The sequence below is a fragment of the Mobula birostris genome, chromosome 2 (genome assembly GCF_030028105.1).
Source record: "Mobula birostris isolate sMobBir1 chromosome 2, sMobBir1.hap1, whole genome shotgun sequence".
In the NCBI taxonomy this organism is placed as follows: Eukaryota; Metazoa; Chordata; class Chondrichthyes; order Myliobatiformes; family Myliobatidae; genus Mobula; species Mobula birostris.
This window is the reverse complement of record NC_092371.1, coordinates 13,466,194-13,493,209: the sequence shown is the minus strand read 5'-3', so window position 1 is coordinate 13,493,209 and position 27,016 is coordinate 13,466,194. Positions and strand designations below refer to the sequence as shown.

The window sequence follows — 27,016 nt, the reverse complement described above, 5'->3', positions numbered from 1 at the left end:
CCTCAAATAAAGGAGGATTGACAATAGGTTCGACCCACGAACCCGGAAAGGGAACAGAATAAACAAGAGATAACGGGAAAGAGAACACGACCAATACTTCGGTAATATAAGTAGCCCAAGAAGAAAGAAAAACTAAAAAGTGAAGCCCCCCCCACTCCGTACCCCCAAAGCTAAATCTAAGATAGACCAGTCAGAAAGAAGCGAGCACTAGAACTACCCCCATGACTTCCGATAGTCGCTCACTAAAAAAAAGTGTATATGTAAAAAGATCAGCTAAAGTTATAAAACAGTAAAGAAGTTAAAAAAGTACACCGATTAAAACGAAAACGATATAATACAAAGAAAAAACAGGATGCATATAAAGAAAACCGTTAACCTACAACAGAGCGTATACTTAAACAAGAAAATGAAATATTAGCATAGACTAGCCACGAAAACTACAAAAAGTACGTTTGAAAACTACAAAGTTTAAGGCTTCCAGGAATATACGTAAAATGACGCTGAGGGAATAGCCACCCAGAATCCCCAGGGAAGAAGAAAGAAATGACGCAGTTAAAAAAAAAGTTTGGCAACCATATTAATTAAACCCAAAAAAAAACTTTTCTGCCCTTATGTAAAGCAAAAAAAATTAAACCCAACAGATTAACTGCCTCTGATCAGACAGAGATAATTTAATAGTGTGATTACGATGTTGAAGGCAAGAGTTGATCGGGTAACTCTGGGTTTCCGATAATTAAACAAGAAAATGAAATATTAGCATAGACTAGCCAAGGAAACTACAAAAAGTACATTTGAAAACTACAAAGTTTAAGGCCTCCAGGAATATATGTAAAATGATACTGAGGGAATAGCCACCTAGAATCCCCAGGGAAGAAGAAAGGAATGACGCAGTTAAAAAAAGTTTGGTAACCATATTAATTAAACCGAAAAAAAACTTTTCTGCCCTCATATAAAGCAAAAAAAAATTAAACCCAACAAATTAACTGCCTCCGATCAAACAGAGATGATTTAATAGTGCGATTAAGATGTTGAAGGCAAGAGTTGATCCAGGTAACTCTGGGCTTCCGATGGAGAGTCGAAAAAACGGGAAGATCTATCAGATAATCGAATCCTCAAACGTGCAGGATAGAGCAACACTGGTTTTAAATCCATATTGTAGAATTCCGACATCACAGATCTGTAACGGACACGTTGAACATGAACCTGTTTACTAAAATCTTCCACCAACCGAAAGCGAAGATCCGAGAAATCAATGTAACCTTTAGGGTGAGCAAAGCGAAGCAACTTCTCCTTGTCTTAAAAATAATGAAATCGTAGAATAACATGCCGAGATTTATCTGACTTAGGCGAATATAATGGGACTCTGTGAGCCCGATCCAACAGTGGTGGTTGATCCGGAAATAAGGTGCAAAATGAATCTTTTAAAAGTTGAGAGAAAAACTTTATAGGGTCACCAGATTCAGCAGCTTCACGAATACCAATAATTCGGATGTTCTGTCGTCGCATTCTGCATTCTAAGTCAGAATTTTTAAAGGTCAGAAAGTCAAGTTTTTTCTTCATTACAGTAATTGTTTCTTCAATTTTCCCCATCTTGAGTTCATTTTGTTGCGTGGATTTTTGAAGATTAGATATAGCAATCTGATGTTCCGTGATAGATGTTTCCATTTTATCGATTACATCAATAATTTTCTGCAGTTTAGTTGAAATTTCCACACGAATCAGATCCAATATAGTAGTTGAGATTTCCACACGAATCAGATCCGATATAGCTTGCATAGTTACCGCTGGTTCAATCGGAGGGGGGCGTCGGTAACTTTCGGTCTAACCGCTGGTTTGCCGTCTTTCCGTTCTTACACATAGTGGACCTTAAACGCATCCAAGTATATAATAGCAATCCGCTGCAAGGTATTGTAAAAATCGTTACCTTACAAGTTAGCTTAAATGTAGCTGATCATAGGATAAAGCTCAGAGATAATGGAGCGAGTCAAGAACACAACTTCACTCCATGAGCTCTACCGGAAGTCTCAATAGGTTTGCGTTTCCAAGACATAACTCGAAGACATAAAACTAATTAAAAGCATCAGCACAGGAGGCAGGAATAACTTGTATACGTTATCTATTTACGCATTGGAATAGTCCTTTCCAGCCCTTTGAGCTGTGCACCTAGCAACCCGAGCCTAATAACAGGACAATTTACAATGACCTATTAACCGGTACATCTTTAGACCGTGGGAGGAAACTGGAGCACCCTGAGGAAACCCAAGCGGCCACGGGAAAAAGGCAAACTCCTTACAAACAGCGGCAGGAATTGAACTGGGGTCGCTGGTGCTGATGCTAATCACTACGCTATCGTACCACCCTTCGCTTTACTTTAAGTGTGGCCCACACATACAGTATGATGTGGAAACAACGTGATGTATGCAATTCACTTTTTTTTAAGCATACAGCTCAAAATTAATTATTTAAACAAACAAGAATGCTTAATCGAACAATACACTTACAATATATTGTATTGGGTCTGAGTTGGACAATCTACATCAGGGGTGCATAATAAAGAGCTACCTTTTAATTGGGACGCCAGTTGAGATTTGAAAGGAAAAGTTTCATGGCAGTTTCTCTCAGTTGAGCAACCAATCAGCAAGAGGCAGTATGTAAAAAGAGCGACCTTTCAGTCAGGTTGGCATCCAAGATTTTAAAAGCAGAGCTTCGAGCCAGTTTTCTCTGAGTTGGACCATCCACATCAGGGGTGAGTAAGGAGTGCTAACTTTTAATCAGGATAGGAGATTCCTCAGTCAGAGGAACAGACTGGAGTTCTGTGGCTGTGATAGAGACACCCAGATGGTATTTTGCCTCCCTGGTGCCAAGATCAGGGATGCCTTGGAAAGTGTCCATGGTATTCTTGAGGGTGAGCAGCCAGAAATCTTGGTACATAATGATATAGGTAGACAAGGTGAGGAGGTCCTGAAGAGAGGTTTTAGGGAGCCTGGTAGAAAGCTGAGAAACAGTGTAGTAATCACTGGATTGCTGCCAATGCCATGCACCAGTGTGGGTAAGAATAGGATTATTTGGTTCAAAGTTTCATTTATTATCAAAGCATACAATTCTGAAATTCTTTGATTCTCTGGGTAGCCATGAAACTGAGAAAGAAAGGAAAGGCAGCAAGATCATTAATTCCCAAATACCCCCTCCTCGCAAAAAAAAAAGAACAAAAATGAACAGGCATGTCAACCCCCAAACTCCTCCTCCCACACACAAACCCAGTAAAACAGATCAGGCGCTTCGACCCTCAAATACCTCCTCCCTCACAAAAAGAACAAACTAAAATGCATCCGAGGCACATCAACCCCCCAAAACCCCCTCCCTGCTCAAAAAAACCCGAGAAGATTTGGCAAAAGAAAACTGTAGGACTGAAAAAGAGTCTATAGTCCAAAGTCCTGATCCACAATGCAGAAAAACCTGGACAACACTCTTGGGCACAGCGGCAAACTCTCCCTCCTCCAGTACAGTGCAACCGATCAAAAGTCAAGCAGCCAACACGCGCTTCAATGCTTCAATCTCACTCGTTGCTTTAATCATTAAATAATGGGAGTTTAATGGATGAAGTGGCGCCAAACACCAGTTGGAGACAACCTGCAGCCTGCCCGTCATGGGCACGTTCGTACACGTTGCCTCTGCCTCCCAGAACCCTCTCGGAGACTGCAGAGCACTGAAGCACCCAAACTATCACCAAACAGCAAACCACAGGCTCCAACGGTTCCAGAGTCACATTCAAGATGAGAAACAAACGTAAAAGGCATAAACAAAGTGAAGAAGATGGATTCATAATCTATCCAGAAGATGTTGACCAAAGGAGCGTTGTACTCCGGCGCCATCTTGTTGGGTTTGGCAGGTGAATGTGTGGCTGAGGAACTGGTGCAGGGGGCAGGGGTTCTGATTTATGGATCATTGGGATCTCTTCTGGGGAAGATATGACCTGTACAAAAGGGATGGGTTACACCTGAACACGAGGGGGTCCAATATTGGCTAGAGTTGTTCAGGTGGGTCTAACCTAATTTGGCAGGGGGATGGGAACTGAAGTGAGAGTGATGAAGATGAGGTAGTTGGTTTATAAACAGAGGCAATGTAGAGTGAGACTCCCAGCAAGGAGAGGCTGGTGACAGGGCAAAACTGCAGTCAATAGGATGAGTTGCACCTGGTATGGGAACTGTACTTCCCTTAATCGCAGGATTCTGCAGAGAGTGGTGCAGACAGCCCAGCGCATCTGTAGTTGTGAACCTCCCATGATTCAGGACATTTACAAAGACAGGTGTGTAAAAAGGGCCCGTAGGAACATTGGGAACTCGAGTCACCCCAGCCACAAACTGTTCCAGCTGCTACCATCTGGGAAATGGTATCATAGCATAAAAGCCAAAACCAACAGGCTCCAGGACAGCTTCTTCCACCAGGCCATCAGATGGATGAACTCACGCTGATCTGAGTCTATTTCTATGTTACATTGACTGTTCTATTTATTATAAATTATTATAAATTACTTTGATGGCACATTGCACATTTCGATGGAGATGTAGTGTAAGGATTTTTACTCCTCATGTGAGTGAAGGACGTAAGAAATAAAGTCAATTCAATTAAACCTGTATTGCTCTGTGAATGTGAGCTTCTGCCACGATGGTAATGCAATTTGTTTGGCAATGCAAGTCTCCGTCTAGACGCTGCAATTTTGTTCAGTTCACTTTTATTCCAGATTGCAACTCAAGCCCATTACCAAATGGACAATGTTCAGACAATCTCTTCAATTCAGCCACATATGCTTAATTGGATATTCCTTTCTTTCGATTGCACTCATGAAAGCTAAAGTTTTCTGCAATCACCAATGGTTTCAGTTCTAAATGCTCGTGCACTGCTTTCATGATATCAGCAAAGCTCGTATGCTCTTCCATTCATTGCAGTCAGCAAAACTGGTACTGTTTCCTTTGCTTTAATATACTGCTCAATTTGCTTAGCATACAATATCCAGTTATCTTTTTTGTAATCAAACACATCAATCTTTCCGATGTAACCAGCCATTTCTGCTTTTTTAATGATTATTATCACCCAGTACTCACAGTTTATGAACCCGTGAATTTGTCTGTATTCTGCCTTTTTTAAAAAACTCAAACATCTTTCCTTTTGTGAAGAAAATGTGCTACTCTGAAACTGCCTGAATTACCCAACCACATAGCTCTCTATTTTTCTAAGCTCCACGTACCTATCTAAGAGTCTCTTAAAAGACCCTATTGAATCGGCCTCCACCACCGTCGCCAACAGTGCATTCCATGCACCCACCACTCTGTGTGAAAGTCTTACCTCTGACATCCCCCTTGTACTTACTTCCAAGCACCTTAAAACTGTGCCCCCTCGTGTTAGTCACTTCAGCCCTGGGAAAAAGCCTCTGGCTATCCACACGATCAATGCCTCTCACCATCTTGTGTTATGCTGGGAATAACTAATCTAGTGTATATTCTTGGTTTTACTGTAGCAGGACATGTACGTATAACATGGTAGCATCATGACGTATGCAATTCAGTTACTTTTTACATACAACTCATAATTAACTATTTAAATGAACAAGGATGTTTCATCAAACAATAAATTTCCAATATCACTCAATATTAAATACGCAACAGAGATGGACTTCAGGTGAAAGGTAGGAGTATTATGCCAGGTCCACTCTGCCCAGAGCTATGGGGAGAATTCCACCAAACAAATAGAGAGTTTACTAACACGAGAACAGAGGCAGGCGATCTCCAGGAGATAAAGTGGCACAGCAGACAGAGCCACACTGGAGAGAACCAGGCTCGATTCCCAGCTAAACCGCTGTCTTTCTCCATGGAGTTTGTATGCCCTCTGGGGAATTTCAGATCCGTCCCCCACACCTCAACAATAATCCGGTTGGTCGTTAACAGACCACTGAAAATTTCTCCCCAGAGTGTGGGTGAGGGGTTGATGGGGAGAATGGGGGGGGTGGGGAGGAGGTGGGAGGGTGAGAATGTCAGATGGGTTGAGAGTGTCGGTGGGGGGTGAGAGTGACGGGGGGGTGAGGGGTCGGGGGGGTGAGAGTGTCAGGGGGTGAGAGTGACAGGGGGGTGAGAGTGACGGGGTGAGAGTGACGGGGAGAGAGTGTCGGGGGGCTGAGAGTGACGGGGGCTGAGAGTGACAGGGGGGTGAGAGTGTCGGGGGGCTGAGAGTGACGGGAGGGTGAGAGTGACGGGAGGGTGAGAGTGACGGGGATGAGAGTGTCGGGGGGCTGAGAGTGTCGGGGGGCTGAGAGTGACGGGGGGTGAGAGTGACGGGGGGTGAGAGTGACGAGGGCTGAGAGTGACGGGGGCTAAGATTGACGGGGGGGTGAGAGTGTCGGGGGGCTGAGAGTGACGGGGGTGAGGGGTCGGGGGGGGTGAGAGTGTCAGGGGGTGAGAGTGACAGGGGGGTGAGAGTGACGGGGGTGAGAGTGATGGGGAGAGAGTGTCGGGGGGCTGAGAGTGATGGGGGGTGAGAGTGACGGGGGCTGAGAGTGACGGGGGCTGAGAGTGACGGGGGGGTGAGAGTGACGGAAGGGTGAGAGTGACGGAAGGGTGAGAGTGACGGAAGGGTGAGAGTGTCGGGGGGCTGAGAGTGTCGGGGGCTGAGAGTGACGGGGGGTGAGAGTGACAGGGGGTGAGAGTGACGGGGGCTGAGAGTGACGGGAGGGTGAGAGTGACGGGAGGGTGAGAGTGACGGAAGGGTGAGAGTGACGGAAGGGTGAGAGTGACGGAAGGGTGAGAGTGACGGGGATGAGAGTGTCGGGGGGATGAGAGTGTCGGGGGGCTGAGAGTGTCGGGGGGCTGAGAGTGACGGGGGGTGAGAGTGACGGGGGGTGAGAGTGACGGGGGGTGAGAGTGACGGGGGGTGAGAGTGACGGGGGGGTGAGAGTGTCAGGGGGCTGAGAGTGATGGGAGGGTGAGAGTGACGGAAGGGTGAGAGTAACGAGGGGTGAGGGCGACGGGGGCTGAGAGCGACGGGGGTGAGAGTGACGGGGGTGTGTGAGAGTGACGGGGGTGTGTGAGAGTGTCGGGGGGAGAGTGACGGGGTGAGAGTGACGGGGTGAGAGTGACGGGGGGGTGAGAGTGACGGGGGTGAGAGTGACGGGGGTGAGAGTGACGGGGGTGAGAGTGATGGGGGGTGAGAGTGACGGGGGTGAGAGTGACAGGGGTGAGAGTGACGGGGGTGAGAGTGACGGGGGCGAGGGTGACGGGGGTGAGAGTGACGGAGGTGAGAGGGGCGGGGAGGTGAGAGTGACGGGGGGTGAGAGTGAGGGGAGGTGAGAGTGATGGGGGGGTGAGAGCGACGGGGGGTGAGAGCGACGGGGGGGTGAGAGCGACGGGGGTGAGAGTGTCGGGGGGGCGAGGGTGATGGGGGTGAGGGTGACAGGGGTGAGAGTGATGGGGGTAAGAGTGACGGAGGGTGAGAGTGACGGAGGGGTGGGAGTGGAGGGTGGGATCGCGGAGTGAGAGGGGCAGGGGGTGAGGGTGACGGGGGTGAGTGAAGGGGGGTGAGAGTGTCGGGGGGGGGCGAGGGTGACGGGGGTGAGAGTGACGGAGGGGTGGGAGCGGGGTGTGGGATCGCGGAGTGGGATCGCGGAGTGAGAGAGGCAGAGGGGTGAGAGTGACGGGGTGAGAGTGAGGGGGGGTGAGAGTGACGGGTGTGAGAGTGACGGGTGTGAGAGTGTCGGGGGTGAGAGTGACGGGGGGGTGAGAGTGTCGGGGGGTGAGAGTGTCGGGGGGGTGAGAGTGAGGCGGGGTAAGAGTGACGGGGGTGAGAGTGAGGGGGGGTGAGAGTAACGAGGGGTGAGAGTGACAGGGGTGAGAGTGAGGGGGGGGTGAGAGTGAGGGGGGGTGAGAGTGAGGGGGGGTGAGAGTGAGGGGGGGTGAGAGTGACGGGGTGAGAGTGAGGGGGGGGGTGAGAGTGACGGGTGTGAGAGTGAGGGGGGGTGAGAGTGAGGGGGGGTGAGAGTGACGGAGGGGTGGGATCGGGCAGTGAGAGAGGCAGGGGGTGAGAGTGATGGGGGGTGAGGGTGACGGGGTGAGAGCGATGGGGGGTGAGGGTGACGGTGTGAGAGCGATGGGGGGGTGAGATCAGGGGAGTGAGAGAGGCAGGGGAAAGTGCGGCAGTGGGCAGTGAAAAGGAAGAGAGGGAGAGAGGGTATGTGGGGGAAGAGGATGGGGAGAGCGGTGTAGGGGAGGGGAGGGGGAGTCTGTGAGGGAGAATGGTAGTGAGAGGGAATGTTATGGACAGGAAAGGGGTAGGGTGTGAGAATAGGAGGGAGGGTTGGAGGGTTGGGAGGAGGGAGGGTTGGGGGTTTGGGAGGAGGGAGGGTTGGGGTTTGGGAGGAGGGAGGGTTGGAGGGTTTGGGAGGAAGGAGGGTTGGAGGGTTTGGGAGGAAGGAGGGTTGGGGTTTGGGAGGAGGGAGGGTTGGAGGGTTGGGAGGGTTGGGAGTTGGGAGGAGGGAGGGTTGGGGGTTGAGAGGAGGGAGGGTTGGAGGGTTTGGGAGGAGGGAGGGTTGGGGGTTTGGGAGGAGGGAGGGTTGGAGGGTTTGGGAGGAAGGAGGGTTGGAGGGTTTGGGAGGATGGAGGGTTGGAGGGTTGGAGGGTTGGGAGGGTTGGGGGTTGGGAGGAAGGAGGGTTGGGGTTTGGGAGGAAGGAGGGTTGGGGTTTGGGAGGAGGGAGGGTTGGAGGGTTGGGAGTTGGGAGGAGGGAGGGTTGGGGGGTTGAGAGGAGGGAGGGTTGGAGGGTTTGGGAGGAGGGAGGGTTGGAGGGTTGGGAGGGTTGGGGGGTTGGGGGGAGGGTTGGGAGGTTGGGAGGGGGGAGGGTTGGAGGGTTGGAGGGGGGAGGGTTGGAGGGTTGGGAGGGGGAAGGTTGGGGGGTGGGGGGTGGGGAGGAAGAAGGTTACGACGGGGAGAGGAGTATTACAGGTGCAAGAGAAGCTGAGTATTCCTGTGCATATGACCCCAGTGGCCAGTGTACCTTTCCCCTGGACCCTGAAACATCAGCAGAAACTCCTGCCTCTGGCTCCATAGCCCAGTCCGCCTGTTCCTGTTTCCCCGGTCACTGCTCCCGAAGCCAGTACCTTAATCTTGCTGCTGACTGTAGTCGGACGCCCCTTCTTGTCCACATTCAGGTTTTCTGAGAACAGGTCCCGAATGAACGGTCTGCGGAGAGGAGGGCAAAGGTCATGGTGAAAGGTCACCCAGTGCAGGTACCCCAGGCCGGGTCAGCACCGCTGACAATCCCTCGTGCGCACTTTCACCTCATTGAAACTGTCCTGTGCTGGACGGGAAGGCTCTACAACGAGTAGCCAAAACTGCCCAATGTGTCACCAGCACCAGCTTACCCGCCATCAAGGGCATGTATATCTAGACAAGTGCCGGAAAAGGGCCAGTAACACCACGAAGGATCCCACCCATGCTGCTCACAGACTGCTTATGCAGTCACTTTATGGACATACAATCAATCCATTCATATAAACTATCTTATGCATCTTACAGATGCTGCCTGGCCTGCCGAATCCCTCTAGCACTTAGTGTGTGTTACTTTGGATTTCCAGCGTCTACAGACTTTTTCATGTTTAAATGATCCTCTCGTATCCCCTTTGCTAATCAACTGTCCAGCTCTTGGCTCCATCCCTCCCCCTCCTGTCTTCTCCTATCATTTTGGATCTCCCCCTCCCCCTCCCATTTTCAAATCTCTTACTAGCTCTTCCTTCAGTTAGTCCTGACGAAGGGTCTCGGCCCAAAATGTCGACTGTACCTTTTCCTAGAGATGCTGCCTGGCCTGCTGTGTTCACACAACCATGTGTGTTGTTTGTATTTATTTTGTTCTTTATCTTATCGTGTTTTTTTTTTGCGCTGCATCAGATCCGAAGCAACAATTATTTTGTTCTCCATTACAGCAGAAATGACATGAAACAACCTTGAATCTGAAGTTTTTGCCCCGCTGGGGATGGTCCCATCTTGGCCCAACCCAGGGACAGGGAGCCCACCTGGTAATACAGAGGAACTGCCACCACGGGAATTAAATAGGCCAACATGGTGGTGTAATGGTGAGCATAATGCTTTACAGTGTCGGAGATCTGGGTTTGTTTCCAGCTGCCGTCTGTAAGCAGTTTGTATGTTCTCTCTGTTACTGTGTGGGTTTCCTCCGGGTGTTCCGGTTTCCTCCCACAGCCCAAAGACGTATAGGTTAGGGTTAGTGACTTGTGGGCATGCTATGTTGGTGTCAGAAGCATGGCGACACTTGTGGGCTGCCCCCAGCTCATACTCGGACTGTGTTGGTTGTCGTTGGAAATGGCACATGTCAGGGTATGTTTCGATGTACTGTGCAGTGCGTGTGATAAATGAAGGCCGTCTTTGACGTGTTCAACTGGCCACTACTTACAGTTCGCTGCTCTGCATCAGCTCGATGAGGTCAGTGAAGAGGACATCTCGGTTCCGTTCACAGAAGCCTTCCACGTCGTACGAGACCTAGGAGCAGATAACACGTGCTGTTGAAAGTGTCCCGACTGGTCGCAGCACAGTCTGGTGCGGCGATTCGAGTGCACAGGAAGCTGCAGAGGGCAGGTGGACTCAGCCCAGTACATCTCAGACACGTCCCTCCCCTGTCTGCCTCAAGAAGCCAATGTCCATCATCACCATCGACACCACGTTGATGATGTCCCCACCACCCGGGGCCTGCCACCTTCTCGCAGCTCCCATCGGGCACAAGGTTCAGGAGCCTGAAGTCTCACCTCGCCAGGTTCAGGAACAGCTACTCCCCTTCAACCATTCAGTTCTTGAACCAGCCAGGACAACACTAATCACTGCCTCATCACAGTAACACTGTGACCACTTTGCACTGCAATGGAATTTGCTTTTACTTGTTCTAATTGAGTTCTTTCTGTAAAAATTATGTATAATCTATGTTTAATGGCTCGAAGGAGGCTTCGGCCCAAAGGAGGCATTGGCTCTGGGAAAGGTTCCCTTTTTCTCCTCTTGCTGTATCTAGTGTAGTAAATGGCCATTGTGTGTTCTTCACGCCGGATGTCGGAGTCCTGGGAGACCCAGAGTCTCCCAGGGAACTACACCTGCGTGAAGTGCATCCAGCCGCAGCTCCTTGAAGACTGTGTTAGGGATCTGGAGTAGCAGCTGGACGGCCTTCAGCTTGTACGGGAGTGTGAGAAGGTAGCTGATCAGAGCTACAGGGAAGTTGTCACCCCTACATTGCGGGAGGCAAGTAGCTGGGTGACTGTCAGGAGAAATGGAAAGGTGAATAGGCATTTAGCACAGGGTACCCCTGTGGCCATTTCCCTCAATAATAAGTATAGCATTTTGGATACTGTTGTGAGGATGACCTTGCAGGGGAATGCCACGGAGACGGGATTAATGGCACTGAGCACGGGTCGTGGTGCAGAAGGGGAAGAGGGAGAAGAGGGGGGCAGTAGTGATAGGGAACTCAATAGTCAGGGGAACAGACAGGAGATTCTGTGGACACGAACGGGACACCCAGATGCCTCCCAGGTGCCAGGGTCCGGGACATCTCGGATCGCGTCCACAGCATTTTGGAGAGGGAGGGAAGAGCAGCCAGGTGTCTTGGTACATATGGATACCAATGACATAGGAAGGAAAAGCAAAGAGGTCCTGAAAAGAGAATTTCGAGAGCTAGGCCGAAAGCTGGGAAGCAGGACCTCCAGGGCAGTAATTTCCAGATTGCTGTCTGTGCTATCCACCAGTAAGGGTAGAAACAGGATGATTTGGCAGATAAATGTGTGGCTGAGAAGCTAGTTCGGGGGGCAGCACTTCAGGTTCTTGGATCACTGGGATCTCTTCTGGGTGGGGACAAAAGTTGGGTTGCACCTGAACCTGAGGGGGACCAATATTCTCGCGGGCAGGTTTGTTAGAGCTGTTACGGATGATTTAAACTACTTTGCCAGCAGGGTGGGAACCAGAGTGAAGGGACTCCAGATAGGACGGATGGTAAAAAAGCAAAAATAGTGTGCGGTCAGGAAGGGCAGGAAAGGATAGGGCAAAATCACAGCCAGCAGGGTGAGTATCATGCATCAGGGATGCAAAATCAAAAAGGGTAGCAATCAAAGTGCTATATTTCAATGCACGGAGTATAAGAAATAAGGTGAATGATCTAGTTACCCCATTATAGATTGTCAGGTATTATGTGGCCATCACTAAATTGTGGCTGAAGGATGTTTGTAGTTGGGAGCTGAATATCCAAGGTTACACAGTGTATTGGAGGGATAGGAAGGTCTGCAGAAGGGGTGGCGTGGCTCTGTTGGTAAAGAATAGCATCAAAGCAGTAGAAAGATATGACATAAGACAGGCAGATGTTGAATCCTTGTGGGCTGAGTTTAGAAACTGCAAGGGTAAAAAGGACCCTGATGGCAGTTATATACAGTCCTCCAAACAGTAGCTGGGATGCAGACCACAGATTACAATGAGAAATAAAAAACGTGTGTCAAAAGGCCTATGATAGTCATGGGAGATTTCAACATGCGGGTTGATTGGGGAAATCAGGTTTCCCTCCTAATAATTCTTCTAGTTGCTCTCTGTAGGTTTTCAAAAACTTCCCAATCTTCTACCTCCTTGCTAATTTTTGCTTTGTTGTATGCCCTCTCTTTTGCTTCTACATTAGCTTTGACTTCCCTTGTCAGCCACAGGTGTACTATTTTGCCATTTGAGTATTTCAACATGCAGGTTGATTGGAAAAATCAGGCTGGCAATGGATCTCAAGAGAGGGAGTTTGTTGAATGCCTACAAGGTGGCTTTTTAGAGTTTGTTGTTGTGGATCAGTTTTACTGGATTGGGTTGTATGTAATGAACCAGAGGTGATTAGAGACCTTAAGGTATAAGAACCCTTCGGAGATAGTGATCACAATATGACCGAGTTCAACTTGAAACTCCATAGAAAGTATAGTCTGATGTAGCAGTATTTTAGTGGAATAAAGGAAATTGCAGTGGTATGAGAGAGGAGTTGGCCAAAGTAAATTGGAATGAGATGCTGGCAGGGATGACAGCAGAGCAGCAATGGCGTGAACTCCTGGGGGAAAAATTGAGGAAGGTGCAGGATAGACGTATTCCAAAAGCAAAGAATACTCAAATGGCAAAATAGTACACCTGTGGCTGTCAAGGGAAGAAATAATAATGGGGTCCAAGGAAATGGCAGATGAATTAATTGAGTATTTTGCATCAGTCTTCACTGTGGAAGACACTAGCAGTGTGCCAGGTGTTGAAGGGTGTGAGGGAAGAGAAGTGAGTTCAGTTACTATTACAAGGGAGAAAGAGCTCAAAAAGCTGAAAGACCTAAAGGTACATAAGTCACCTGGACCAGATGAACTGTGTCCAAGGAAATGGCAGATGAATTAATTGAGTATTTTGCATCAGTCTTCACTGTGGAAGACACTAGCAGTGTGCCAGGTGTTGAAGGGTGTGAGGGAAGAGAAGTGAGTTCAGTTACTATTACAAGGGAGAAAGAGCTCAAAAAGCTGAAAGACCTAAAGGTACATAAGTCACCTGGACCAGATGAACTGTACCCTAGGGTTCTGGAAGAGGTAGTGGTAGAGATTGTGGAGGCATTAGAAATTATCTTTCAAAAATCTTTGGACTCTGACATGATGCCGGAGGGCTGGAAAATTGCAAATGTCACTCCACTCTTTAAGAAAGGAGGAAGCAGCAGGAAAGAAATTATAGACCAGTTAGTCTGACCTCAGTGGTTGGGAGGTTGTTGGAGTCAGTTGTTAAGGATGAGTACTTGGTGATAAAAACAAGATATAACCATATAACAATTACAGCACGGAAATAGGCCATCTCGGCCCTTCTAGTCCGTGCCGAACTCTTACTCTCACAGGACAAATACAGCATGGTTTCCTTAAGGGAAAATCTTGCCTGACGAACCTGCTTGAATTCTTTAAGGAGATTACAAGTAGGATAGATAAAGGGGATGCAGTGGATGTTGCATATTTGGACTTTCAGAACACCTTTGACAAGGTGCCACAGATGAAGCTGCCTACCAAGTTAAGAGCCAATGGTATTACTAGAAAGTTACCAGCATAGTTAGAGCATTAGCTGATTGGTGGGAGGCAGTGAGTGGGAATAAAAGGAGCCTTTGTCTGGTTGGCTGCCAGTGACTAGTGGTGTTCCGCAGGGGTCGGTGTTGGGACCACTACTTTTTATGATATATATCAATGATTTAGATGATGGCTTTTGTTGCCAAGTTTGCAGATGATATGAAGATTGGTGGAGGGTAGATAGGCTGCAGAAGGACTTAGACAGATTAGAGAATGGGAAAGAAATTGGCAAATGAAATACAATGTTGGAAAATGCATGGTCATGCGCTTTGGTGGTAGAAATAAATGTGCGGACTATTTCCAAATGGGGCGAAAATCCAAAAATCTGAGATGCAAAGGGACCTGGGAGTCCTTATGCAGAACACCCTAAAGGTTAACTTGCAGGGTGAGGAAAGCAAATGCAATGTTAGCACTCATTTCAAGAGGTCTAAAATACAAGATGTGATGCTGAGGCTTTATAAGGCACTGGTGAGGCCTCACCTTGATTATTGTGAACAGTTCTGGGCTCCTCATCTAAGAAAAGATGTGCTGGCATTGGAGAGGGTCCAGAGGGGGTTCGCAAGGATGATTCCAGGAATGAAAGGGTTATCATATGAGGAACATTTGATAGCTCTGGGTCTGTAAGACCATAAGGCATAGGAGCAGAAGTAGACCATTCGGCCCATCGAGTCTGCTCTGCCATTCAATCACGGGCTGATCCAATTTTTCCAGTCATCCCTACTCCCCCGCCTTCTCCCCATACCCTTTGATGCCCTGGCTAATGAGAACCTATTGATCTCTGCCTTAATTGCACCCAATGACTTGGCCTCCACAGCCACTCGTGGCAACAAATTCCACGGATTTCCCACCCTCTGACTAAAGTAATTTCTCCGCACCTCTGTTCGAAATGGATGTCCTTCAATTCTGAAGTCGTGCCCTCCTGTCCTAGACTTCCCTACCATGGGAAATAACTTTGCCATATCTAATCTGTTCAGGCCTTTTAACATTCTGAATGTTTCTATGAGATCCCCCCTCATTCTCCTGAACTCCAGGGAATACAGTCCAAGAGCTGCCAGACATTCCTTATACGGTAACCCTTTTGTTCCTGAAATCATTCTTGTGAATCTTCTCTGAATTCTCTCCAATGTCAGTATATCCTTTCTAAAATAAGGAGCCCAAAACTGCACATAATACTCCAAGTGTGGTCTCATGAGTGCCTTATAGAGCCTCAACATCACATCCCTGCTCTTAAGTTCCATACCTCTAGAAATGAATGCCAACACTGCATTCGCCTTCTTCAGCACCAACTCAAACTGGAGGTTAACCTTTAGGGTATCCTGCACAAGGACTCCCAAGTCCCTTTGCACCTCTGCATTTTGAATTCTCTCCCCATCTAAATAATAGTTTGCCTGTTTATTTCTTCCACCAAAGTGCATGACCATACACTTTCCAACATTGTATTTCATTTGCCACTTTGCCCATTCCCCTAAGCTATCTAAGTCTTTCTGCAGGCTCTCTGTTTCCTCAACACTACCCGCTCCTCCACCTATCTTTATATCATCGGCAAGTTTAGCCACAAATGCATTAATCCCATAGTCTGTATCATTGACGTACATTGTAAAAAGCAGCAGTCCCAACATTGACCCCTGTGGAACTCCACTGGTAACCGGCAGCCAGCCAGAATAGGATCCCTTTATTCCCACTCTCTGTTTTCTGCCGGCCTGCCAATGCTCCACCCATGCTAGTGACTCCCCTGTAATTCCATGGGCTCTTATCTTGCTAAGCAGCCTCATGTGTGGTAGCTTGTCAAAGGCCTTCTGAAAATCCAAGTACACCACATCTACTGCATCTCCTTTGTATACCCTTGCTGAAATTTAGAAGGATGGGGGGGATCTTACTGAAACCTTTCGAATGTTGAAAGGCCTAGCCAGAGTAGATGTGGAAAGGATGTTTCCCATGGTTGGGGGGAGGGGGTCTAGGACAAGACAGCCTCAGGATAGAGGGGCATCCATTTAAAACAGAGAAATGGAGAAATTTCTTTAGCAGAGGGTGGTGAATTTGTGCAATTTATTACCACAGGAAGCTGTGGAGCCCACATCGTTGGGTGTATTTAAGGCAGAGCTTGATAGGTTCTTGATTAGACACGGCAGCAAAGGTTACGGGGAGAAGGCCGAGAAGTGGGGCTGAGGAGGGGAGAAAATGGATCAGCCATGATTGAATGATGGAGCAGGCTCGATGGGCCAATGGCCTAATTCTGATCCTATGTCTTCTGGTCTTACTTTATTTTTCCTGTGAATGCTCTATGCTTGCTAGGCTGCTGCAAGCAGGTTTCTCATTGCACCTGTGCACACTGGACTTGTACATCTGACAGTAAACTTGACCTTGACTTGGAGTTTGAAAAGCAGCAGGAAATCGAGACAGAAATCAAGCCCCAGTCCCATCTGCTGAAGGAGCTCAGCAGTCTGAGCGGTGTCTGAGGAAAGAGAAGGGCTCTGTTTGGCCTGCTGAGATCTTCCAGAAGGTTCTGTGCTGCTCTAGATTCCAGTGTCTGCCGTCTCCTGTGTCTCCTGCGGTCAAACCCAGCCACCATCCACCATCCCCTGGATGTCAGAAGCTCCTAACTGAAGTAGAAAGATGCAGGACCATACATCACCACCACTAAAGATCCCATGTGCATCAAAGCATGCGTGACATGCGCCATTTGCGTCAAATCAAATCAGCGAGGATTGCGCTGGGGGAAGACCGCACGTGTCACCAAGCTTCCAGCGCACACGTGGCATGCCCACAACTCACTAATCCTAACCTGCACACCTCTGGAGGAAACCAGGGCACCTGGGGGAAACCCACATGGTCACGGGGAGAACGTACTAACTCCTGACGGACAGTGGTGGGCGCTGAGCCCTGATCATTGGCACGGTAAAGCCATAGTGCCAGCCACTATGATGAACACCCAGGATCGGTGATGTACGGGACCCGTGTCTCGGCGACGCCTGGCGTCAGACCCCTCACCTTGCCTGCGTAGTGGTGCACGATGAACCCCTTGTTCCAGCTGTTGAAGTGGTCGTGGGCGCCGATCTGAGACTGCAGCTTCTGCAGGAGGGTCTGGTCAGCACCTTCGCCCTTGGCGTGCATCGTGGCGCAGACGTCATCCAGGATACACATAACCCCGGGGGGGCTCTGTACAAGAGGAGGGCAAGGGGGTCAGTGCGCCTGCCACTGTTGGTCCCCGTCCTCCGTTCTCCTTCAAAGCCCACGTCCCCCACCCCCGCCGTTCCCTCTGGATTTTCCTCCCTAGTCCTCTACCTCCCGCTTCCCTGGGGCCTCTCCCGTTCCCTCTCTGATGCTGCCCATGCAATCTCCCTCTTCCGTCACCCACCACACCATTCTGCCCACCACCCATCACACCATTCTGTCCATCACCCACCACCCATCACACCATTCTGTCCATCACCCACCACCCACCACACCATTCTGTCCATCACCCACCACCCACACCATTCTGTCCATCACCCACCACACCATTCTGCCCATCACCCATCACCCACCACACCATTCTGCCCATCACCCACCACCCACACCATTCTGTCCATCACCCACCACCCACCACACCATTCTGTCCATCACCCACCACCCACCCACACCATTCTGCCCATCACCCACCACCCACCACACCATTCTGCCCATCACACACCACACCATTCTGTCCATCACCCACCACCCACCACACCATTCTGCCCATCACACACCACACCATTCTGTCCATCACCCACCACCCACCACACCATCCTGCCCATCACCCACCACCCACCACACCATTCTGCCCATCACCCACCACCCACCACACCATTCTGCCCACCACCCATCACCCAAAACCCACCACACCATTCTGCCCATCACCCACCACACTATTCTGCCCATCACCCACCACCCACCACACCATTCTGTCCATCACCCATCACCCACCACACCATACTGTCCATCACCCATCACCCACCACACCATTCTGTCCATCACCCATCACCCACCACACCATTCTGCCCATCACCCACCACCCACCACACTATTCTGCCCATCACCCACCACACTATTCTGCCCATCACCCATCACCCATCACACCATTCTGCCCATCACCCACCACCCACCACACCATCCTGCCCATCACCCATCACCTACCACACTATTCTGCCCATCACCCATCACCCACCACACCATTCTGCCCACCACCCATCACCCAAAACCCACCACACCATTCTGCCCATCACCCATCACCCATCACACCATTCTGCCCATCACCCATCACCCACCACACCATTCTGCCCATCACCCACCACCCACCACACCATCCTGTCCATCACCCATCACCCACACCATCCTGCCCATCACCCATCACCTACCACACCATTCTGCCCACCACCCATCACCCAAAACCCACCACACCATTCTGTCCATCACCCATCACCCACCACACCATTCTGTCCATCACCCACCACACCATTCTGCCCACCACCCATCACCCAAAACCCACCACACCATTCTGTCCATCACCCATCACCCACCACACCATTCTGTCCATCACCCATCACCCACCACACCATTCTGTCCATCACCCACCACACCATACTGTCCATCACCCACCACACCATTCTGCCCACCACCCATCACCCATCACCCACCACACCATTCTGCCCATCACCCATCACCCATCACACCATTCTGCCCATCACCCATCACCCACCACACCATTCTGCCCATCACCCACCACCCACCACACCATCCTGTCCATCACCCATCACCCACACCATCCTGCCCATCACCCATCACCTACCACACCATTCTGCCCACCACCCATCACCCAAAACCCACCACACCATTCTGTCCATCACCCATCACCCACCACACCATTCTGTCCATCACCCACCACACCATTCTGCCCACCACCCATCACCCAAAACCCACCACACCATTCTGTCCATCACCCATCACCCACCACACCATTCTGTCCATCACCCATCACCCACCACACCATTCTGTCCATCACACACCACACCATTCTGTCCATCACCCATCACCCACCTCACCATTCTGTCCATCACCCATCACCCACCACACCATTCTGTCCATCACCCATCACACCATTCTGTCCATCACCCATCACACCATTCTGCCCATCACCCATCACCTACCACACTATACTGTCCATCACCCATCACCCACCACACCATTCTGTCCATCACCCAAAACCCACCACACCATTCTGTCCATCACCCATCACACCATTCTGCCCATCACACACCACACCATTCTGTCCATCACCCACCTCACCATTCTGCCCATCACCCATCACCCACCTCACCATTCTGCCCATCATCCACCACCCACCACACCATTCTGTCCATCACCCACCACCCACCACACCATTCTGCCCATCACCCACCACCCACCACACCATTCTGTCCATCACCCACCGCACCATTCTGTCCATCACCCATCACCCACACCATTCTGCCCATCACCCACCTCCCACCACACCATCCTGCCCATCACCCATCACCCACCACACCATTCTGCCCATCACCCACCACCCACCACACTATTCTGCCCATCACCCATCACCCACCACACCATTCTGCCCATCACCCACCACCCACCACACCATCCTGCCCATCACCCACCACCCATCACACCATTCTGTCCATCACCCATCACCTACCACACTATTCTGCCCATCACCCACCACACCATTCTGCCCACCACCCATCACCCAAAACCCACCACACCATTCTGCCCATCACCCATCACCCACCACACCATTCTGTCCATCACCCATCACCCACCACACCATTCTGTCCATCACCCATCACCCACACCATTCTGCCCATCACCCACCACCCACCACACCATTCTGCCCATCACCCATCACCCACCACACCATTCTGCCCATCACCCACCACCCACCACACCATTCTGCCCATCACCCACCACCCACCACACCATTCTGTCCATCACCCACCACACTATTCTGCCCATCACCCATCACCCATCACACCATTCTGCCCATCACCCATCACCTACCACACTATTCTGCCCATCACCCAAAACCCACCACACCATTCTGCCCATCACCCATCACCCATCACACCATTCTGCCCATCACCTACCACCCACCACACTATTCTGCCCATCACCCAAAACCCACCACACCATTCTGCCCATCACCCATCACCCACCACACCATACTGTCCATCACCCAAAACCCACCACACCATTCTGCCCATCACACACCACACCATTCTGTCCATCACCCATCACACCATTCTGTCCATCACCCATCACCCACCTCACCATTCTGCCCATCACCCACCACCCACCACACCATTCTGTCCATCACCCACCACACCATTCTGCCCACCACCCATCACACCATTCTGTCCATCACCCATCACCCACCACACCATTCTGCCCATCACCCACACCATTCTGTCCATCACCCACCACCCACCACACCATTCTGCCCATCACCCACCACCCACCACACCATTCTGCCCATCACCCATCACCCATCACACCATACTGTCCATCACCCACCACACCATTCTGCCCATCACCCATCACCCACCTCACCATTCTGCCCATCACCCATCACCCATCACACCATACTGTCCATCACCCACCACACCATTCTGCCCATCACCCATCACCCACCTCACCATTCTGCCCATCACCCATCACCCACCTCACCATTCTGCCCATCACCCACCACCCACCACACCATTCTGCCCATCACCCATCACCCACACCATACTGTCCATCACCCACCACCCACCACACCATCCTGCCCATCACCCACCACCCACACCATTCTGCCCATCACCCACCACCCACCACACCATCCTGCCCATCACCCATCACCCACCACACCATACTGTCCATCACCCATCACCCACCACACCATTCTGTCCATCACCCACCACACCATTCTGCCCATCACCTACCACACTATTCTGTCTATCACCCAAAACCCACCACACCATTCTGCCTATCACCCATCATTCACCACACCATTCTGTCCACCACCCATCACCCACCACACCATTCTGTCCATCACCCATCATTCACCACACCATTCTGTCCATCACCCACCACCCACCACACCATTCTGCCCATCACCCACCACACCATTCTGTCCATCACCCATCACCCACCACACCATTCTGCCCATCACCCACCACACCATTCTGTCCATCACCCATCACCCACCACACCATTCTGTCCATCACCCATCACCCACCACACCATTCTGTCCATCACCCACCACCCACCACACCATTCTGTCCATCACCCATCACCCACCACACCATTCTGCCCATCACCCATCACCCATCACACCATTCTGTCCATCACCCATCACCCACCACACCATTCTGCCCATCACCCACCGCACCATTCTGTCCATCACCCATCACCCACACCATTCTGCCCATCACCCACCACCCACCACACCATTCTGCCCATCACCCACCACACCATTCTGTCCATCACCCATCACCCACCACACCATTCTGCCCATCACCCACCACACCATTCTGTCCATCACCCATCACCCACCACACCATTCTGCCTATCACCCATCATTCACCACACCATTCTGTCCATCACCCACCACCCACCACACCATTCTGTCCATCACCCACCACACCATTCTGCCCATCACCCACCACCCACCACACCATTCTGCCCATCACCCACCACACCATTCTGTCCATCACCCACCACCCACCACACCATTCTGCCCATCACCCACCACCCACCACACCATTCTGTCCATCACCCACCACCCACCACACCATTCTGCCCATCACCCACCACACCATTCTGTCCATCACCCACCACCCACCACACCATTCTGTCCATCACCCACACCATTCTGCCCATCACCCACCACCCACCACACCATTCTGTCCATCACCCACCGCACCATTCTGTCCATCACCCATCACCCACACCATTCTGCCCATCACCCACCACCCACCACACCATCCTGCCCATCACCCATCACCCACCACACCATTCTGCCCATCACCCACCACCCACCACACTATTCTGCCCATCACCCACCACCCATCACACCATTCTGTCCATCACCCATCACCTACCACACTATTCTGCCCATCACCCATCACCCACCACACCATTCTGCCCATCACCCATCACCCATCACACCATTCTGTCCATCACCCACCACCCACCACACCATTCTGTCCATCACCCACCACCCACCACACCATTCTGCCCATCACCCACCACACCATTCTGTCCATCACCCACCACCCACCACACCATTCTGCCCATCACCCACCACCCACCACACCATTCTGTCCATCACCCACCACCCACCACACCATTCTGCCCATCACCCACCACACCATTCTGCCCATCACCCACCACCCACCACACCATTCTGTCCATCACCCACACCATTCTGCCCATCACCCACCACCCACCACACCATTCTGTCCATCACCCACCGCACCATTCTGTCCATCACCCATCACCCACACCATTCTGCCCATCACCCACCACCCACCACACCATCCTGCCCATCACCCATCACCCACCACACCATTCTGCCCATCACCCACCACCCACCACACTATTCTGCCCATCACCCACCACCCATCACACCATTCTGTCCATCACCCATCACCTACCACACTATTCTGCCCATCACCCATCACCCACCACACCATTCTGCCCATCACCCATCACCCACCACACCATTCTGTCCATCACCCACCACACCATTCTGCCCATCACCCACCACCCACCACACCATTCTGCCCATCACCCAAAACCCACCACACCATTCTGTCCATCACCCATCACCCACCACACCATTCTGTCCATCACCCACCACACCATTCTGCCCACCACCCACCACACCATTCTGTCCATCACCCATCACACCATTCTGCCCATCACCCATCACCTACCACACTATTCTGCCCATCACCTACCACACCATTCTGCCCATCACCCATCACACCATTTTGCCCATCACCCACCACCCACCACACCATTCTGCCCATCACCCAAAACCCACCACACCATTCTGTCCATCACCCACCACACCATTCTGCCCACCACCCATCACACCATTCTGCCCATCACCTACCACACCATTCTGCCCATCACCTACCACACCATTCTGCCCATCACCCAAAACCCACCACACCATTCTGCCCATCACCCATCACCCACCACACCATACTGTCCATCACCCACCACCCACCACACCATCCTGCCCATCACCCACCACCCATCACACCATTCTGTCCATCACCCATCACCTACCACACCATTCTGCCCATCACCCATCACCCACACTATTCTGCCCATCACCCAAAACCCACCACACCATTCTGCCCATCACCCACCACCCACCACACCATTCTGTCCATCACCCACCACACCATTCTGCCCATCACCCATCACACTATTCTGCCCATCACCTACCACACCATTCTGCCCATCACCTACCACCCACCACACTATTCTGCCCATCACCCACCACACCATTCTGCCCACCACCCATCACCCAAAACCCACCACACCATTCTGTCCATCACCCATCACCCACCACACCATCCTGCCCATCACCCACCACCCACCACACCATTCTGTCCATCACCCATCACCCACACCATTCTGCCCATCACCCACCACCCACCACACCATTCTGTCCATCACCCATCACCCACCACACCATACTGTCCATCACCCAAAACCCACCACACCATTCTGCCCATCACACACCACACCATTCTGTCCATCACCCATCACACCATTCTGCCCACCACCCACCTCACCATTCTGCCCATCACCCACCACCCACCACACCATTCTGTCCATCACCCATCACCCACCACACCATTCTGTCCATCACCCACCACCCACCACACCATTCTGTCCATCACCCATCACCCACCACACCATTCTGCCTATCACCCATCATTCACCACACCATTCTGCCCATCACCCATCACCCACCACACCATTCTGTCCATCACCCACCACACCATTCTGCCCATCACCCACCACACCATTCTGTCCATCACCCATCACCCACCACACCATTCTGCCCATCACCCACCACACCATTCTGTCCATCACCCATCACCCACCACACCATTCTGTCCATCACCCATCACCCACCACACCATTCTGTCCATCACCCATCACCCATCACACCATTCTGTCCATCACCCATCACCCACCACACCATTCTGCCTATCACCCATCATTCACCACACCATTCTGTCCATCACCCATCACCCACCACACCATTCTGTCCATCACCCACCACCCACCACACCATTCTGCCCATCACCCACCACCCACCACACCATTCTGTCCATCACCCACACCATTCTGCCCATCACCCACCACCCACCACACCATTCTGTCCATCACCCACCACACCATTCTGTCCATCACCCATCACCCACCACACCATTCTGTCCATCACCCACCACACCATTCTGTCCATCACCCATCACCCACCACACCATTCTGTCCATCACCCACCACCCACCACACCATACTGTCCATCACCCACCACCCACCACACCATTCTGTCCATCACCCATCACCCACCACACCATTCTGTCCATCACCCACCACCCACCACACCATCCTGCCCATCACCCATCACCCACCACACCATTCTGTCCATCACCCATCACCCACCACACCATTCTGCCTATCACCCATCATTCACCACACCATTCTGTCCATCACCCACCACCCACCACACCATTCTGCCCATCACCCACCACACCATTCTGTCCATCACCCATCACCCACCACACCATTCTGCCCATCACCCACCACACCATTCTGTCCATCACCCATCACCCACCACACCATTCTGTCCATCACCCACCACCCACCACACCATTCTGCCCATCACCCACCACACCATTCTGTCCATCACCCACCACCCACCACACCATTCTGCCCATCACCCACCACCCACCACACCATTCTGTCCATCACCCACACCATTCTGCCCATCACCCACCACCCACCACACCATTCTGTCCATCACCCACCGCACCATTCTGTCCATCACCCATCACCCACACCATTCTGCCCATCACCCACCACCCACCACACCATCCTGCCCATCACCCATCACCCACCACACCATTCTGCCCATCACCCACCACCCACCACACTATTCTGCCCATCACCCATCACCCACCACACACCACACCATCCTGCCCATCACCCACCACCCATCACACCATTCTGTCCATCACCCATCACCTACCACACTATTCTGCCCATCACCCATCACCCACCACACCATTCTGTCCATCACCCATCACCCACACCATTCTGCCCATCACCCACCACCCACCACACCATTCTGCCCATCACCCATCACCCACCACACTATTCTGCCCATCACCCACCACCCACCACACCATTCTGTCCATCACCCACCACACCATTCTGCCCATCACCCATCACCTACCACACTATTCTGCCCATCACCCAAAACCCACCACACCATTCTGCCCATCACCCATCACCCACCACACCATTCTGTCCATCACCCATCACCCACACCATTCTGCCCATCACCCACCACCCACCACACCATCCTGCCCATCACCCACCACCCATCACACCATTCTGCCCATCACCCATCACCTACCACACTATTCTGCCCATCACCCAAAACCCACCACACCATTCTGCCCACCACCCATCACACCATTCTGCCCATCACCTACCACACTATTCTGCCCATCACCTACCACACCATTCTGCCCATCACCTACCACCCACCACACTATTCTGCCCATCACCCAAAACCCACCACACCATTCTGCCCATCACCCATCACCCACCACACCATACTGTCCATCACCCACCACCCCATCCTGCCCATCACCCACCACACCATTCTGCCCATCACCCATCACCCACCACACCATTCTGCCCATCACCCATCACCCACCACACCATTCTGTCCATCACCCATCACCCACCACACTATTCTGCCCACCACCCATCACCCACCACACCATTCTGCCCATCACCTACCACACTATTCTGCCCATCACCTACCACACCATTCTGCCCATCACCTACCACCCACCACACTATTCTGCCCATCACCCAAAACCCACCACACCATTCTGCCCATCACCCATCACCCACCACACCATTCTGTCCATCACCCAAAACCCACCACACCATTCTGTCCATCACACACCACACCATTCTGTCCATCACCCATCACACCATTCTGCCCATCACCCATCACCCACCTCACCATTCTGCCCATCACCCACCACCCACCACACCATACTGTCCATCACCCAAAACCCACCACACCATTCTGCCCATCACACACCACACCATTCTGTCCATCACCCATCACACCATTCTGCCCATCACCCATCACCCACCTCACCATTCTGCCCATCACCCACCACCCACCACACCATACTGTCCATCACCCACCACCCACCACACCATTCTGTCCATCACCCACCGCACCATTCTGTCCATCACCCACCACCCACCACACCATTCTGCCCATCACCCACCACCCACCACACCATTCTGCCCATCACCCACCACCCATCACACCATTCTGCCCATCACCCATCACCTACCACACTATTCTGCCCATCACCCAAAACCCACCACACCATTCTGTCCATCACCCACCACACCATTCTGCCCATCAGCCATCACACCATTCTGCCCATCACCTACCACCCACCACACTGTTCTGCCCATCACCCAAAACCCACCACACCATTCTGCCCATCACCCATCACCCACCACACCATACTGTCCATCACCCAAAACCCACCACACCATTCTGCCCATCACC

At 51.6% G+C, this 27,016-nt stretch overlaps 1 protein-coding gene across 1 annotated transcript in view; it reads right to left on the bottom strand.

Moving 5' to 3' along the window:
- The window catches only part of myo1eb (myosin IEb), a 133,087-nt gene that overhangs the window by 34,240 nt on the left and 71,831 nt on the right, over window positions 1-27,016 (bottom strand). Inside the window, 3 exon segments of the mRNA XM_072283518.1 lie at window positions 9,139-9,220; window positions 10,446-10,531; window positions 17,110-17,277. Coding sequence (XP_072139619.1) covers window positions 9,139-9,220; window positions 10,446-10,531; window positions 17,110-17,277 — 336 coding nt within the window.